At 46.6% G+C, this 18,588-nt stretch overlaps 1 protein-coding gene across 6 annotated transcripts in view; it reads right to left on the bottom strand.

The window, feature by feature from the left end:
• Positions 1 to 18,588, bottom strand: part of KDM2A (lysine demethylase 2A) — a 79,862-nt gene that overhangs the window by 11,899 nt on the left and 49,375 nt on the right. For 5 of the 6 annotated variants that reach the window (XM_074954548.1, XM_074954553.1, XM_074954549.1 and 2 more), the window contains 3 exons: positions 17,754 to 17,869; positions 16,623 to 16,749; positions 15,050 to 15,450 (listed from right to left, as the gene is read on the bottom strand). In XM_074954548.1, the coding sequence (XP_074810649.1) occupies positions 15,050 to 15,450; positions 16,623 to 16,749; positions 17,754 to 17,869 (644 nt within the window). Of the gene's footprint in view, positions 1 to 250; positions 592 to 15,049; positions 15,451 to 16,622; positions 16,750 to 17,753; positions 17,870 to 18,588 lie in introns of those variants that run through there. The other variant, XM_074954555.1, reaches the window with a different exon arrangement.

Raw genomic sequence — 18,588 nt, 5'->3', positions numbered from 1 at the left:
AACGGGCGACGGGATTTCCACCCCAGAACGCCCTCCCCCCAAAAAGGTGCAGGGACCCCACGTAAACAAGCCAACCCCAGTCAGAGAAGAGGGGAAAGCCCGAGCCCCAGCAGGGAGCTGTTTCGAGAAGGCAGATCTCATAGAAGGACGCCAATAGCATTGTTCTGCGGAAACGTGGATGGCAACTAAGTGCCCCCCCCCGGGAGGTTCCCATCCAATGCCCCCAAGGAAGCTCTCCTCGCTGCCTGACCTTGCGTGCCACGTCCCTCTGGAGCTGCCGAGGCTGTGCGGAATGAAGTTTCCGAGCCCCTTTGTTCCGTTCCGTGCACTGCGAGCTGCGGGGCTCTCCCTGGCTCCACTCCTTCCGATTTACAGTGTGTAAATCAGCAAAGCCCCCGCTCTTCGGGAGACATGTTCCCAAGAGCCGCCCCCCCAACCCAGGCAGCCGCCCCAGCAGAAGCTCGCTCCTTTCCAGACCCCGTCCGCAGCTTCCTGTGGCCGCAGACAATGCTGCTGCGTCACCCACATGCGGCTCCCAGCAATGCTTTGCAGCGGAAGATGGCAGAAGAGAAAGAGCCAGCGAGCGAGACAGCGCGCAGAGGACAGCTCCGTTCTGCTGCAGAGTCAGAGGAGGCTGGGACAAGCGGCTGGCGGCTCGCTGATTGGCAGACAGGGCTGCCCGAAGAGCCCCCCTCCCCTGTCCCCTCCCCTCACCACTGCAATCGGAGAACCCAGGGCCAGACCCCCGAGGGCTTCGGCAGTGTGGCTGACTTTAGAGAGCAACAGAAAAGCGTTAACCCCTTGTGTGCGCTGCGGCTGGCCTGCATTTGTCCTTGTCTTACACGCCCTGGCTAGCCACCTTCCCATTTTCTTAATCAGGCTGTTTACGGGCTTCCTCTGAACGGACACCCAGGCCCTTACACAGCATCTCATTGAGGGGCATGATTATATTCCTATGAGAAAGGAGGTGGTCAGAGTCCATTGCAGACTACTGAACACAAACTGAGTCTGCAGGCATTGAATCTGGGGATCTAAAACCATGAACCTCCACTACTTCAGCTAAGAGACCTCATCTGCTAACTTTTAGAGGCAGTTGCAGCCTCGAACCAATTTATACGTCCCCCTCTAGTGGCTACCTCAAAAAGCCATACCGGGTTTACCTGAGTTACACAAGGGGCTTGGCTACACATACATTTTATAGCGCTCTAAATTGCTGGCTCAGGGGTGTGAAAAATCCCCCCCTCCCCACCCCGAGCGCAGCAAGTCTGAGTGTTTTAAAGCGCAAGTGTAGACAGGCTCTGAGCTCATCCCCTCCTGGAGGTGGATTACCAGGAGCGCTAGGAGAGCTCTCTCCCAGCACTCGTGTGCGACCACACTCGCACTTCGAAGTGCTGCCGTGGGAGCACTCCCGCGACAGCGCTTCAAAGTTTCCAGTGTAGCCATGCCCAAGATATCCCAGTGCACCCATCCCGTTCCCATCACTGGTGAATCTCAACATAATACATTGTGGGACAGCTTCAGTTAAAAATGGAGGATGTTATTAAAGTATGAAATATACAAGGAAAATGGTACTAATTAACGTCTATTAAATTGTGTTATGCTGCCCCCAGTTTAATATATTACATACCACAGAACCTTCACTCTTGTAGAAGCTAGCAGGGAAAGCTTAAAGTCTGGCAGGTGAGCAGGGGACAGTTGGATTTTTTTTGCACCCAAGGGGCATGAGGAGCAATTTGAGAAGGATGTGGCAGGGATGCACAGATTAGCTGGATGTTTCTGCTAAAATAATCCAGTAGCTAACAAGGCTGTGGTTTGAACTGCCATCCATATGGGGCATCAGCATTAACACCATGGTGAACTGACCCTCTCAGGTCTACTGTTGCAGGCTGTCCACAGACTCAGGAAGACATCTCTGCACCGATAAAGGTTAGAAGCTTCGTATAATAAAAAGCTGAGATGCTAGATCACAGTTCTCCAGAAGGCTGCAAATCATGGAGTACATTGGATGTTTCACCAACCAATCACATGCACCTCCTGTGAAACATGCCCTGCATTCCTGTCCCTCAATGGGAAAGGTTTCTTCATACAGTCTCATTAGGTAATGATTCTGACATATTCAATACATATGCCTTCTTACTCATCTTGTGCTGTAGGAAGCTACTGCCTCTCATCACACCCTGATATATCAAGGTTGAGAGTTTGGGTGGTTGTCTACTGCACTTTACAGGTGAATAGGGAAGGTTTATCCCTCCCTTTCACAGCAGGAGAGATGAGGAGTGGCTGCTTTTTCAGACCAAACACCTCTTTCAAGCTACACCCTTTGCAGATTTCATTGTAGGTTTCACTCTGCTCTGTCGCATGGGAACAACTTTCCATGTAGCCAGTGACCTCCCCTCTGCTGCAGAGGGTGCCTATTTTATGCTTCTGGGCAGTCTCCAGGACTGAGCAACGGCCAGCTCCCTCCAGCCATGGATCCTCTATGTCCTAAATTTTTCTCCAACCATGGCTATCCTTGCTCCAGTATGAAAAAGGGAGGATGTGATGACCAGAAGTCTAGTTTAGCAATTTTGAAAGATGTGGGCTTCAGCAACTGAAGTCCTCGCCACTTCTTGAACAGAGACAGGAGAGAGCAGCTCTAGACACTCAGAACCTAGAGGGAGAATAGTGAAGCAGGAACCTAAATGATCTTGTTTTATTGCAGGGGGGAGAAGACTGGGGTACAGGAGAACTATCCTGCTTTGAATGAATGGTGACCACCCTTGCATGGCTGACAGATGGCTGACAGATGGAGTGGATTACAGGCCCCGCAGACAAGGGGAGGCAGTAGCAGCCCATCATGCAACGAAGGAGGATTTAATTAGTGACTGCAGAGGTAACAGAAAATAGATTGGTGAAGAGACAGAGCAGTTCTGGGCAGCAGTCAGACTCTGCAATGAACGATTAGCTCAGCTACACACTAGCGGCAGCCAGACCAGAGAGGAGATCCTGGATATGGGAACTTCAGATTGTTCACCCTTCAGGGTAGGGAGTCTCTCTGTGTTTGTACTGCACCGAGCTTAATGGGGTCCCAATCCCAGTTGGGCCTCCGGGCACTACCAAAATACAAACATTTACTACTGCAATTACTAAGAGGTCCAGACTTGGGCTTATGAACCATCTAAGTCCAATGAGCAGGTAGTAGATATAACAATTTCTCTGATGGCCCACTGAAAAGCTACGCTACTAAGAAACCAGGTCCCCACTAAGACTTTGAGGGACAAGGGTGATTGGAAAAAATGGATGTGTGTGAAGTAGGTTTTAAGATCATAAAGCAGGTGGAGGGAGGGGAAGGAACCTCATTTATTATTGAGACCAGATGAGGCATAAACTAATGGCTGCCCTGTTAAAATCTCTCAATTGCCAGCTTAGGTTATGTACCTCAAGAGGAACCAGATATTAGCTATGCACCAGTAAGATGCCCAAGGCTTTGCATGATGGTCAGGAGGTAAGAGTGCTGCTGGATAAAGGGAGTTCTGAGAAGTTTGTTCTTTGCAAGAGATCTGGACCAAGCTACCATGCTCAGGTATGTATGAGGACTGAGGGATCTATGTAGCTCCTGAAGCACACATCACTGTTTTATGATGCAAGTTAAAGTAGGAACACTCCCTTCCAATAGGGTATGAGGACAAGGTTTTCCAGTTCTCACAGGCCTTCTTAGTGAAACCATTACAGCTTGCGTAGTGATTCAATCACAGGACAAGAAAGGAAAGACCTGGAATCACACCAAGAGGTTTGCTGAGGAGCCAGGAAAAGCTAAAAAACAAAGCCTTGGAGAAAAGGGTAGGGCACGATAAGGCGAGATTAAGAGAAAGATAAAGCTGGATGTGGTACAACCCTCTCAGTATTGATGTTCTACAGTCAGATCTCATTCTTCAGCCTCTATACTCCCAAGTGGTGTAGAAGTCAGGGGTATACCAGTGAAGGTATAAACTATGTCCCAGTATGGGACCACAGATAAGTATGTATCAGAGTGGCCCATAAAAGGAAGAAGCCAGTAATCCCTATAGCTTGTAGAGGAACGGTCCTAATGGTTTGACACATAATTCCATAGGCAGGACCCCCTGCATCAACAAAAAGAAACCTAGGACAGGATAGCACTGAGATTTTATTGGCCTGATTTGTATCAAGAAGTAGAGGAATGGATTCAAACCTGGCCTGAAATTCCAGAAAGTTGCCTTCACTAAGAAAAAAAAGGTGATTACACATGTTGTGACATTTCCACTTGTAGGAGGTGCCACTTTCTCACAAAATGATGGATGCTGCAAGACCCCTAGAATGCAATTATTTGGATAACCAGTATCTAGTGGCTGTTAATGACTACGTACCCAGAAGCCTTTCCCAAAGAAGATATTAAAAAGCCGGCAGGTGGTGAGTGCATTCGTTCAATTGTTATCCAGGACACACCGCAAACACCAGAAATGTCATGTCCAGGGTTATGCGGCCACTGTACAGACAATTGGAAATAAAAAGAATTCAAATGTTAAAAGTGTGAATTGGGAGTGCTTTGTTCCAGGTGAGCCCTGAGTGGGCCTGACTGTTATAAAAAGCCAGTCAGTCGCGAACCAGCGGAGCGGCTAACAGTGGGAGTTTGCCTGGGGAGAGCCCACTGAGGCTTTCATCTTGCAGGCTTCTCTGAGTAGTTACTACAGCACCTGAGGAAGCTCTTAGAAGGAAGGTAATATGGATGGTGAGCATTCAGCTGTTATCTGCACAGGATGTGCCATGTTTGTCTTTCTTCCACAGGACAGAAGCGACTGTCTGTATAAAGTACAAGCTGGTCTCCATATTGGAAGAGAAGGTTCAAGGTCTGGAGAAACAAGTATCAACCCTGCGTTGCACAAGGGAAACTGAAGATTTCCTGTACAGATGTCAGGATATGCTTCTATGGGCACAACATTCTGAAGATTCAGAGCAGGCTGCGCAGCAGGGACAGAAGGACGGTGAAGAAATTTGGCAGCATGTGACCTCCAGAAGAAGAAAGGGGAGCGTCCATATACCAGCAACACAGATACAGGTAAACAACCGTTTTCATGTTCTCTCCACAGGTACTAATGCGGAGAGTGGACTAGATGATACCTCTGAGGGAAGGGATCAGAAGGAGACTCCGCCGATCGGAAGGCATGAGATGCACTGTCCTAGGGATGGAGGTTCCACGACTGCCGCTCCCAAGAGGCGGCGGCGGGTGGTGGTAGTCGGGGACTCCCTCCTCGGGGGGATTGAATCATCTATCTGCCGCCCTGACTGGGAAAACCAAGAAGTCTGCTGCTTGCCAGGAGCTAGGATTCACGATGTGAAGGAGAGACTGCTGAAACTCATCAAGCCCTCGCATCGCTACCCCTTCCTGCTTCTCCACGTGGACACCAATGATACTGCCAAGAATGACCTTGAGCGGATCACTGCAGACCACGTGGCCCTGGGAAGAAGGATAAAGGAGTTTGCAGCACAAGTGGTGTTCTCGTCCATCCTCCCCGTGGAAGGAAAAGGCCTGGGTAGAGACCGTCGAATTGTGGAAGTCAACAAATGGCTACGCAGGTGGTGTCGGAGAGAAGGCTTTGGATTCTTTGACCATGGGATGATGTTCCAAGGAGGAGGAGTGCTAGGCAGAGACGGGCTCCACCTAACGAAGAAAAGGAAGAGCATCTTTGCAAGCAGGCTGGCTAACCTAGTGAGGAGGGCTTTAAACTAGGTTCACTGGGGGAAGGAGACCAAAGCCCTGAGGTAAGTGGGGAAGTAGGATACAGGGAGGAAGCACGAGAGCGCAAGAGGAGAGCGCTCCTACCTCAAACTGAGAAAGCAAGATGATCAGCAAGTTATCTTAAGTGCCTATACACAAATGCAAGAAGCCTGGGAAACAAGCAGGGAGAACTGGAAGTCCTGGCACAGTCAAAGAATTATGATGTGGTTGGAATAACAGAGACTTGGTGGGATAACTCACATGATTGGAGTACTGTCATGGATGGATATAAATTGTTCAGGAAGGACAGGCAGGGCAGAAAAGGTGGGGGAGTTGCACTGTATGTAAGAGTGCAGTATGACTGCTCAGAGCTCCGGTATGAAACTGCAGAAAAACCTGAGAGTCTCTGGATTAAAGTTTAGAAGTTTGAGCAACAAGGGTGATGACTGATTGGCTAAGCAGCAGTTCTTCAGAAAAGGACCTGGGGATTACAGTGGACTAGAATCTGGATATGAGTCAGCAGTGTGCCCTTGTTGTCAAGAAGCCATACGGCATATTGGCCTGTATAAGTAGGAGCATTGCCAACAGATTGAGGGAAGTGATTATTCCCCTCTATTTGGCATTGGTGAGGCCACACCTGGAGTAGTGTGTCCAGTTTTGGTCCCCCCACTACAGAAGGGATGTGGGAAAAATTGGAGAGTCCAGCAGAGGGCAACAAAAATTATTAGGGGACTGGAACACATGACTTATGAGGAGAGGCTGAGGGAACTGGGATTGTTTAGTCTGCGGAAGAGAAGAATGAGGGGGGATTTGATAGCTGCTTTCAACTGCCTGTGTCATAAATATAAAGGGAAGGGTAAACACCTTTAAAATCCCTCCTGGCCAGAGGAAAAACCCTTTCACCTGTAAAAGGTTAAGAAGCTAGGATAACCTCACTGGCAGCTGACCAAAATGACCAGTGATGACACAAGGTACTTTCAAAGCTGGAGGGGGGGAGAAACAAAGGTTCTCTCTGTCTGTGTGATGTTTTTGCCAGGGACAGAACAGGAATGGAGTCTTAGAACTTAGTAAGTAATCTAGCTAGATATGCGTTAGATTCGGTTTTGTTTAAACGGCTGATAAGCTGTGCTGAATGGAATATATATTCCTGTTTGTGTGTCTTTTTGTAACTTAAGGTTTTGCATAGAGGCATTTCTCTGTGTTTTGAATCCGATTACCCTGTAAGGTATTTACCATCCTGATTTTACAGAGGTGATTCTTTTACTTTTTCTTCAATTAAAATTCTTCTTTTAAGAACCTGATTGTTTTTTCATTGTTCTTAAGATCCAAGGATTTGAGTCTGTGTTCATCTATGCAAATTGGTAAGGATTTTTATCAAGCCTTCCCCAGGAAAGGGGGTGTAGGGTTTGGGGAGGATTTTGGGGGGAAAGACGTTTCCAAGTGGGCTCTTTCCCTGTTATATATTTGTTAGATGCTAGGCGGTGGCAGCAATAAAGTCCAAGGGCAAGAGGTAAAATAGTTTGTACCTTGGGGAAGTTTTAACCTAAGCTGGTAAAAATAAGCTTAGGGAGTTTTTCATGCAGGTCCCCACATCTGTACCCTAGAGTTCAGAGTGGGGAAGGAACCTTGACAACCTGAAAGGGGGTTCCAAAGAGGATGATCTAGACTGTTCTCAGTGGTACCAGATGACAGAACAAGGAGTAATTGTCTCAAGCTGCAGTGGGGGAGGTTTAGGTTGGATATTAGGAAAAAAACTTTCACAAGGAGGGTGGTGACGCACTGGAATGGGTTCCCTAGGGAGGTGGTGGAATCTCCATCCTTAGAGGTTTTTAAGGCCCGGCTTGACAAAGCCTTGGCTGGGATGATTTTAGTTGGTGCTGGTCCTGTTTTGAGCAGCGGTTGGACTAGATGACCTCCTGAGGTCCCTTCCAACCCTGATATTCTATGATTCTATGAAATGCGTTCATTGGTTGACAGCCCTAGAGAAAGGTTTAAAAGATGCAGTGGGAATCTGTAAATGCTACATGGGCAGTTTGGGATAGGTGACTGCTCATGTGCAAATACCTCAGGTATCTATAGCTTTTACTTTGTTCTATTCTGTCTGACAGATGTGAGGACTGCTACACATTCTTAAAGAAACCTGGAAACTGTAGCTGAGCCTGGAAAGTAAAGCAAGTCAAGACCTTCAGGTGAGAGACGGACTCTTCCAAATGAGCAAGCTGGCACAAGAACATTTTAAGGAAGCCCCCACTTCCAGCGTAATGAGGAAGCAAAACCTACTAATACCAGGACAAAAAGGTTTTATTTATTAGTGTTGCAACCAGGGCTGGCCTTACCATGAAGCGAACTCTGGTGGCTGCCTCAGGTGCCAGACTGGGCGGGGGTAGGGGGTGGCGCCACTAGGACCCAGAGCGTAGAAAATTGTGTCGTCTGCTGGTGCATATGTATTCTTTCTGCTCTAGATGCACAGAGATGGTGGAGTGCTGTGCTGGAGGAAGGAGGGCACAAGAGACATAACAGGCAGGCAGGCGAAAAGGTGAGAGGGAACAGAAAGCAGCAGGAGCTGCAGGGAGAGAGAGAGAGAGGGGAGGAGGAGCCTCTTATATACCTCTCTAGCACCCCAAGGAGCCTGGACTGATTAACACCACCTTCTCAGGGACCTTCCGGTTTCACGCTGCTTCCCTGAACCCACTTAAGGAGAACAGGCAGTCAACTGAAGTAGTAGGAGCCAGTTAGGCCCTTAAGACACTGATATCTTTCCTCACTCAGACCCTGCTACCAGCCTGCTTTATTTGTCCCCTTCAATTGAGTGTTGAGAGCCACTATAGCTGGCACAGAACAGCAGTTATGAGTGAAAGAAGAAAAGAAAGCAAAGGAAGCTTTTCTATCTAAGCAGGAAGGAGCTCTCCTGAGATACATAGACACAAATGTTCACGGTGAGCCTTCCGGCCCCAGTGAGGATGTGAGTGGTGAGGAGATGCCTGATCTTCCAGTTAGTCAGAGTGCAGGTGACCTGGCAGCTACTGCAGCATCCATATCTCCATCTCAAATGGATGTAACCATGCACATTCCTGAAGAAAAGCATAGATCAGAGAAGAGTGTGGTGGAGGCGCAAGAAACAGCTGCTGCTGAGTTTAGCTCCTTAAGCCTAGATGATCCAGGACCGTGGACCCACTTGAGCAGTAGCCTGAGGGACTTCCTTGTACTGCATGGGCCACAGCAAGTGAAAAACTTCATGTTCCCCAAAGACAATGAAAATAGAAGTTTTCATCCAACATATTACTGGCGTGAAATCCCCAATGGTGACAAAGTGGAGGGGCCATGGCTTATGTACTCAAAACCCCAGAATGCTGCATACTGTTATTGTTGCAAACTCTTCCAGTCTAATGTTCCAGCCACATTGGGTTCTGCAGGAACAAAGGATTGGAAGAATCTGGCTAGAAATCTGGCATGCCATGAGAAGGCAGCAAATCACTAGAGAGCATTCCATAGGTGGAAAGAGCTTGAGATGAGACTAAGGTTAAAGGCCACCACAGATGATCAGCATCAAGAGAAGATTGCATCAGCGTCTCTTTACTGGCAAAATGCTCTGAAAAGGCTCATTGCCATTATGAGAATGCTTGCTATCAAAAACCTAACACTGCATGGCACTTCAGATCACCTGTATGTGCCAAACAATGGAGACTTCCTTAAAATTGTGGAGCTGATGGCTGAGTTTGATGCTGTACTCCAGGAGCATCTAAGAAGAGTCACCACCCAAGAAATGTACACACACTACTACCTTGGAAAAACAATTCAAAATGAGACCACACAGTTACTGGCAACAAAAATCAAACAGAAGATTGTGGCAGATCTGAAGTTGGCAAAATATTACTGTTATTCTGGACTGCATACCTGACATCAGCCATACGGAACAAATTACTTTAATGGTGCGTTTTATAACGGAACCTAGTGAAAATGTCCCTGCAATGGTGACTGTCAGAGCATTCTCTAGAATTTATAGACATTGATACTACAGGAGCTGGTATGACAAATGTGCTTCTTAAAAAGCTGGAAGATACGGGAATTGCGATAGCTGACATGAGAAGTCAGGGCTACGATAATGGTGCCAACATGAGAGGAAAGAACAGAGGAGTGCAGACGCAGATCCGAGAGTTAAATCCTTGCACATTTTTTGTCCCATGCAGTTCTCATTCATTGAACTTGGTGGTCAGTTGGGCTTCTATTGAGGCTGCTGAATTTTTTAAATGTAATTCAAAGCATCTATGTATTTTCCTCTGCATCAACTCATCAATGGCAAATTTTGAAGCAACATCTGGGAACATCCTCTCTGATACTGAAACCACTGAGTGCCACACGATGGGAAATGTTAGGATATAGATATTCAGGCCTGTCTGTAAAGGCCTATACTCTAAGAATTTAGGTGTATTCTTATCACTTAGCTAGTTATAGAGGTACAAAAGAATCAAAATCACTGACTGTATAAGGCCTTTTCTCACTGTGACAGTCTGAGGCCCTGTTCTTAGGCTAAGGCCTTTGGCTAAGCAGCAGAGGCAGCCATGAGCTGGGAAGCAAGCGGTCACATTCCCAACTAGTCACACTGAAATAAGGCGATCTGGAGCTATTAGAAAGGTGATCTGATCTATCAACTCCAGAGAAAGGGAAGTGCCTAGAAAATGTAAAAGGAAACTTCGTTTGATAGCATCCTGTCTCACAAGAACTCACTAATCAATAGCTGGGATATGAAATCCTCACTTTATTGTTTTGTCATAGTTCCCACTTTGCTGTTGTTTATTTGCATGGTCTCTGTCTGGTTCTGTGATTGTTTCTATCTGCTGTATAATTAATTTTGCTGGGTGTAAACTAATTAAGGTGATGGGATATAATTGGTTAAATAATCATGTTACAGTATGTTAGGATTGGTTAGTTAAATTTCACTAAAATGATTGGTTAAGGTAGAGCTAAGCAGAACTCAAGTTTTACTATACAGTCTGCAGTCAATCAGGAAGAGTGTGTGTGTGTGTGTGTGGGGGGAAATGGGAACAGGGAATGGGGTTGGGGAAATTGGAATCATGTTTTGCTAAGGGGGAGAATGGGAACAGGGACACAGGTAAGGCTCTGTGGTGTCAGAGCTAGGAAGGTGGACACTAAGGAAGGAAACTAGAATCATGCTTGCTGGAAGTTCACCCCAAAGAACATCGAATTGTTTGCACCTTTGGACTTCGGATATTGTTGCTCTCTGTTCATGTGAGAAGGACCAGGGAAGTAAGTGGGTGAAGGAATAAGCCCCTAACAGGAAAGTCGAGTGGAGGCGATAAAGCCCATCAAACACCAGATTGGGAAGATAGATGACGCCATAGTTGCCATTATGGAGGCTAATGCTATGACAGGAACTGTTTGTGGGAGAACAGTGGCAGAGGGAAATGGAATCACCAGAAACATACATAACTTCAAATTTCTGCGTGGCTTAGTGTTGTGGCACGACATACTGTTTGAAATAAATGTCATAAGCAAGAGACTCCAAGGTGTTGACCTTGATATATCCGGAGCAATGGAACTGGACAAAGCAAAGTCATACCTACAGTCTTACCGGTCAGATGAGGGATTTCAAAACATTCTGAAGAGTGCACAGAAGTTGGCAGAGGAACTTCACACTGAAGCTATTTTCCCACCCATTCAAGAATACAAGAGTCACCGATGAAGACGACATTTTGATTATGAGGTATGGGATAATCCTATAAGAGACCCCAAACAACAATTCAAAGTTGAATTCTTTAACCAGGTGCTAGATTGTGCAATACACAGTCAGTTGAACATTTCAAGTAGCTCAAGGAACACAGCAGTATATTTGGGATGTTGTATGATATTTCAAAACTCCTCACTATACCTGAAGACGACCTACACCAGCAATGCAGGGCACTAGAGACTGTGTTGACACATGATGACATGTGCGATATTAATGCGAGTGATTTAGGTGATGAACTGAAAGCCCTTTCAAGATACATTTCAGCAGGATCAACTCCAAAGGATATTCTGAAATATATGTGCACAAATAAGATGATCACTCTCTTTCCAAATGCTTTTGTTGCTCTGCGCATACTTCTAACACTTCCTGTAACAACTGCCAGTGGAGAACACAGCTTCTCCAAGCTGAAGTTAATAAAAACACATCTACGCTCCACAATGACACAGGAGAGGCTGGTCGGCCTTGCAACGATCTCAGTAGAGCATGAGCTGGCCCAGACTATGGACCTTCAGGAAGCAGTTCAATCTTTACAATCAAGAAGGCATGGAAAGCACCACTTTGATTATTCAAACAGATAAAAATGCCAGTGTTTTTACTATGCAGACAAGAAAAGTTAACTTTCAAACGCCTGAAAGCAAATGTAAGCATTACTTAAAATTTTTGAACAAGGCATTTTAAGTTGTTAGTTCTCCTTTATTGGGGTAGGTAGCAGAGCAGTACCATGAGAGGAGTAGAACAGGAAGAAGGCAGAATTGAGACCTTTCAAAGTTTTGGCCCAAGCGAGGGGACATGGGGGCATCATTTGAGCTCCCCGCCTCAGGTGCCAAAATGTTGTGGGCTGGCCCTAGTTGCAACAGAATAAGTTACTTGCAGGGTGGGAAGAACAATATGCAAGTTTGAAGAAAGCAAGGCTGTTAAGTTATCAGGCAGCTATCCCAGACAAATGCCAAGTGTGGTGAGAATAGATCTTAACTTTTTGTGAGCAGAGCAATGAGCCAGACAAGGGTGGAGGATGGAGAAGATGTAAGATCTAGACAGGCTAGGGTTACACCAGGAAGAACCTCATTTGAGCCACATCTCACAGAACAAAGAACTGCAAGGGAAGACTAAGCACTACTAGCAGAAAGACCAGTCAGAACAACATATCACCACTGTGAGACTCCACTCAGATACAGCAATAGTATCACTGTATTTCTGAAAAGATGGCTGCAGTTCTGCAGGAAGAAATACAAACCATGCTGAATATGGGAGTTACTGAACCAACCAATAGCGAACAGGTAAGACTCACAGTACTGGTACCAGAGAAATGGGAAGGTATTCAGGAATATTTGCAAATTAAACACAGTTATCCAAGTCTCATTCATCCTTTATGCCATGTATTGAATTATGGAGGCATCGACAGCAGCTCCAAAGTTAAGGTTTTGTTCAATTTTGCTACATAAGGTAAAACCCCTTTGTTTTCCATAAAGAATGGAGCGTATCTCGTCCAAGTTCTCAGCACATAATCTGAGAGTGAAGATTTAATGTTGAGGATTCTACCAAACTGATCGAGATTTAATTATAATTTGTTAAAAATGGTCCCTTTAACTTTATCCAAGTCTCAAGCTTTTGGTAAAAATTTACTCGTTTAAGATTAAAAGATGATTTACCTTGTAGATTTTAAGTGCATCTAAGGGAAAGCTGACTTTAAAGTTTATTAGTTTGTTATTTTGATTTAACAATATTCATCCGAGCTGTTTTTTCCTCCATGATGTTTGTTGATTAATATTTTTGATGACAAGTAGTTGCTCCAGAATCAAAGCTTTCATTTGAAGAAGTTTCTAACCCTCATGGCTGTGGAGAAAAAGTCTTGAAATTATGGCTTGAGTTTATATGCACACTTCAAAGAGGTTCTTTCACAAGAGGTAGGATCTCTGTGGAACTTCACAATTGGCTCAGGAGTTCTATTGAATGTTCTGGCCAGTCGATACTCCTTTTCACCTGCAGTCCTTTCTGTTGATCTGCAAGGCATGATCGACCAGGCTGTTTTGTGGATTTAAAAACCTGGAACTTCTTGGCCAAGAAGTTCCTATACTCCTTCTGGAGCGTCCATTAACTGACATTTAGAATGTGCCTGGTATGCCACGTAATTCACAAGATACAACATCAATTGGTGCAATCTGCGAGAGGATCTAAAGGCAGCACTCCTGATATTCAGATGGTAAGGATACGCAGCAAATCCCTTATTCAGGTCAAGAGTGCAGACACACTGCTTTCACAATTCTTATATCATACAACACTATACTGTGTATCGGTTAAGGTTGCGACAACATAAATGACAAAGCCACAAAAGCAAAATAAAGTTAAACCATCCAACAGTACACTCTTCTATGCAGACACCTCTCAACTAGCTAACTACCATAAACCACAGCCTTGGCTCACCTCCCCAAACTGGAAGGACCATGTTTTTTCTAAATTTAGTACAGAAGGAATGGGTGGGAATCATACTTGTGCTGATGGTGGGAGTATGGGCAAAGCTTGGCTAGAAGGCTGTGCTACCTGTGGAGAGGTAAGGCTAAGTTTGTGTCTCTATCTGCTTCAGAAGGGACAGAGAGCATAACATAGGAGTGGACAATGAGGAAGGGTGGGACAGAAACCCAGCCTTCTAACCTCGGTTTTAGGATTCAAAGCTGATATTTTCAGAAAAGGGTGGGCTGGAATTCCCTTCTTCTTTCAGTAATGCAAGGGTTAGAGACCTGGCTCATGGTGACCATCTTCATAGGCCTACCTATTGCAAAGCATGGTGGGATACAGGGTGAAAAGGAGAAACATGCATATAATAACCCACCTAGCGAAACCTGCAAGAGATCATATATCCTGGGCAAACAACCAAACAAAAATACAACCAAGTCCATCTGTAATGGGCAATGAAGAACGGAGGAGATTGTTCTGATGACCACTAAGGAGGATTAAGGCTAGTATGGAGAATACATTGTGCCATGAACAATCTTGCAGTGTCACCTGAAAATGAACCAAATGGGTCCTAAGATGATTTTCAGAACTCGTGTCCAAGACGGCACCAGAAAAAACTGCCTTGGTAGAGATAGTCACACTGGCATCTTTACACCCCTAAAGGAATCAAAATTAGGTTGGGTTCGGTTTTCCCCTTTGGGCCCAGATCCCCTCTAAACATCATTTGGTAGACTGAATACCTGCATTTTATCTCTGAAATATGAGTAAAAACCATCAGTCCCCATTGGAAAAGGGGGGCACCAAGTTAGAGGTAGCACATTTAGAACTAAATGAGCCTTTGGGGGATATAGCACACTTTTGGGGCACCTCTCCCAGAAAGTCACCAAGACAGAGTGGACTCAGTAATGGAAGATGTAGTTTTATAACCATTGATAACTATGTGCCAGCTTAGATCACATAGCCAGACCTCATGGTTTCAGGCACAAGCTCATCAGCTGCAGGAGGAACTCCTCCCTGAGCCTCTCTTGCACTGCCCCCAGCAAGCCAGGAGCATCCTGGCACTCCTTGCTTTTGTATACGGACAATGGCAGGCAGGGATATGGGACTCTGTGGAGCAGAGGTTCTCAGCTTCTACATACCTTAACGTCAGCAATGAGGGCGTCCTCATCCTCTATGCCCGTGGGGACACATTTCTTGTGCAGAGGCAGCGACTCCAGCTTGTCCACCAGGCAGCGTAGACCTTCCAGTTCAAACTGGGTCAGATGCACCTTCCTGTACTTGAAAGGACTGCTGCCATGGGGATCCCAGGCCTGACCATTGTGGGAGCCCCGGCTGGAGTCAGAGGAGTCCATAGACAGAGTTCTCTTGAGGCCTGGCAGGCTCCTGCAGCCTCTGCTTAGATCATCATAGTCTAGGTTGGCACCGTTAGCTACAGGGCTTGTGAGAATTGATCGTCTGGTGACTGGGCGCCTGGGGTCCCTCCCTGCTGCATCGTCCTCTTCATCCATGTTCCCCGGCTCCAAGCAGCTCAACTCCATATCTGCCACAAGGGTGAGGGGAAAGATTAGAGAGAGAATGAGAGGAGCAGAATAGCAGGCCTGCCAAGCGGACCACTTACAGGAGATTGAGGGTTTTCAGGCTAATCATCTGAAGGAGACAGGAAGGCATCTCCCTCAACCAGAGAGAACGGCATGTAAAGCCAGGAAAACAAGCGGCTGGACAGAGCAAGACACTGAATGGATACACCAGTGGGGCTGATCTAGAGTGACCACTGTGCGGGAGTGGCAGAAGAGTAGCCTGATTTCCAATGAGTGCCAAATGTAAACCACCCCTCCCCACCAAGGCTGAGAGGAGAAGGGCTGTGGATGCTGCTGCTCCTATAGCTGTCCCCTTAATACCACCTCTGTTCATTATTTCACCACACTCCACTGCTGGGGGAAGCTGATCAAATGGATATGGAGCCACACTGTAGAAGAACAGGAGTTTGAGAGCAGCAGGCTGCCCTGAACTGACCATCTTAAGCTACTAAAGAAAATGTTCTGAAATCTGCAGGGGAAAGAGGAGTCACAGGGCTTTGCCTTTGCTGGAGCCCTTTGGGTAGAAGTTCTAGCCCTGGAAATGCTACAGGTGTGATGAGAGGGCATCCTGCAAATGATTTTCGGATTCCTTTTGAGAGCAAGGTCTCATACATCACCCTTTATTGGATTCCTGCTCCTGCTATGTTGCAAGAGGCCCCTACAACCCTCAATATAAAAACCCACAGACACAGCAACTTAATCTAGCACACAAGGTTCTAGGCCACAGGAAACATTTTCCCCATCATCAGCTGGAGCTGGCCCATGAACATAGCAGCAGGGACTGCATCGCCCCTTCCCCATTCACTAGAAGCTGCACGTCACTAACTGGGCACGTACACGGGGACAACTTGGGCTAGATTATCTGCAGCCCTTTCGAGCAGAGATGGCTGGCCTAGCACTTCATGGGGGTAAAGAAAAGCTCCAGGACAAACTGCAGCTTTTGACTCATTGATCCTGTTTGCCCTCTCCCTGCGGATTCCCTTAAACACGACTAACAGGAAAGATAGGAAGTGTGAAATTTAAGGAAGTGAACCTCCTGAATGCCCCCCTGCCCTGCTGTATTAGCAGTGAGGGAACTGGAAGAAACTCCTTCAGTATGACAAGGAGGAGATGGGGGCCAAGCAGTTACTCTTACCCATGCTGAGTGATTCCTTCTGGAAGTCCTTGGTCAGGTGGGAGTGACTGGTGATGCAGTAAACATAGCGTTCCAGCACATACCAACACATCTCATAGTAGAAGGGGTAGCGAAACTTATTTGGGACCTGTCGTGGGGTGAAAGAGGCAAGACAGAGCCAAGGGAAGAGATCAGCTACACTCAAAAGGAAAGCACAGTGACAACACTCCAAGCACAGCTATCTTAGTCCCAGAGTGAGCCTCTTGTGAGGGTTGGGAATTGAAGGTACATGGAACAGCATATACAGGGAGTGCTTGCAGCATCCTGACATTTTATCTCACTGCAGGAAACTGCCCACAGGCAGTGCAGGCATACCTCACTCCCAGGCCATTAACATTTTATTCTTGTTTAGGGTCACAGATCTGTGTTACATTTAACATCGAACAAACCCTCCCCCATTGTTGCAGGGATAGTAGCAAGACAAGCACGCTACACAACACCTTGGCTGCGAGTACCACACTTTGACCTCAAGCTAAAATCTAACGTAAGTTACATGTTCTGAAGGATGCTTAAGAGAAGGGAAGGCTATTGCCAATAAGAGTCTGCGTAGTGCTTTTGCAGCTTCATGTTAGCAGCTGTGTGTTACACCTGGCAAGTCCTGAACTCAATTCACAGCAGTTAACTGGTGGGGATGCATCAGCCTGCAGATCCAAGCACTCTCACTCAAGGTCACAAGAGGCCTTTGGCCTCAATAACCCTCTCTGCTGGTCAAAACTTAGCATAAGACTCCAAAGCAGCAGAGGAAGGAAAATGAAAATGCAGAAGCACCACATTTGGGCGACTCCAGTGACAAGTAATCTTCCTTTTCCTATGAAGAAGGGCTTGGAGAGCCCCACTCAGATTCACTGTACCCAATTCCCTTCTCCCCCTGGTTCTCCCCAACCTGGAGCTGGATTAGAACCAGTGCCCTAGAAATTAATACCCCATATCCCATCCTCCCCCAGCCCCAAACCAGCCAGTCTTCCCATTTTCTTAGACACAGTAAGCTGGAGACAGATCCTTTTGGAAGCTCGGTAGCCTGTATTTGTTCCCTTGTGCTGAGGGAGGGTCTCTGATTCAGAGGTCGCCTTCAGGCCCTCCTATGTTCCTTACCCTTGTGCGGTCTTCAATGTTGTAGATCCGTAGCTGCATGGGGATGTTGAAGCTGTGCAGGAAATTGCCCCCGAAAACCAAAGTGTCAGTGGGAGTATACACAGCATGGATCCAACCTGTCAGAGTAAGACAGTAAGCGATGATCCCAAGTTGCAGTGGGGGAGGTCTAGCTTGGATATTAGGAAAAACTATTTCACTAGGAGGGTGGTGAAGCACTGGAATGGATTACCAAGGGGGGTGGTGAGGTTTTTAAGGCCCATCTTGACAAAGCCCTGGCTGGGATGATTTAGTTGGGGTTGTTCCTGCTTTGAGCAGGGGGTTGGACTAGATGACCTCCCAAGGTCTCTTCCAATCCTAATCTTCTATGATTCTATGAACTGGAGAGTTCATAGACTAGCTCTGTCTAACAAATGCATGGTTGAAGCATCCTCACAGACCACATAATTTAAAATACCCCTCCAACTCTGAATCCAGCTGGCTGACCCCAGCCCCTGGAAGGATGTGGACAGTGTGTGCCTTGCGGTGCTAATCGCAATCTTAGCTGCTCCAGCCACTCCCACTCATGTATGTCTAAAAATTCTCATTTGTCACTCACTCCCTTACCTCCAGCAGCACCTTCTCTCCCTTTTCTACTTCTTCCTTGCATGTTAGTCAGATTAAACTCTTTGGGGCAGAGCCTGTCTGTATCTGCGTGGAACCTAGCACACTTGTGGTCTCAAAGAAATAGCAGGCAGTCTACCTCACCCATCTAGAAATTGAAGTGTTTCTGATCACACTAGATTCTCCAGTAGGATGTGATCTTGGTCATGGGTTCCCTCAGTTTGGATAGCTCAAT

Source organism: Natator depressus, chromosome 6, assembly GCF_965152275.1.
Source record: "Natator depressus isolate rNatDep1 chromosome 6, rNatDep2.hap1, whole genome shotgun sequence".
NCBI lineage: Eukaryota > Metazoa > Chordata > Testudines > Cheloniidae > Natator > Natator depressus.
This window is presented reverse-complemented; position numbering and strand designations above follow the sequence as displayed.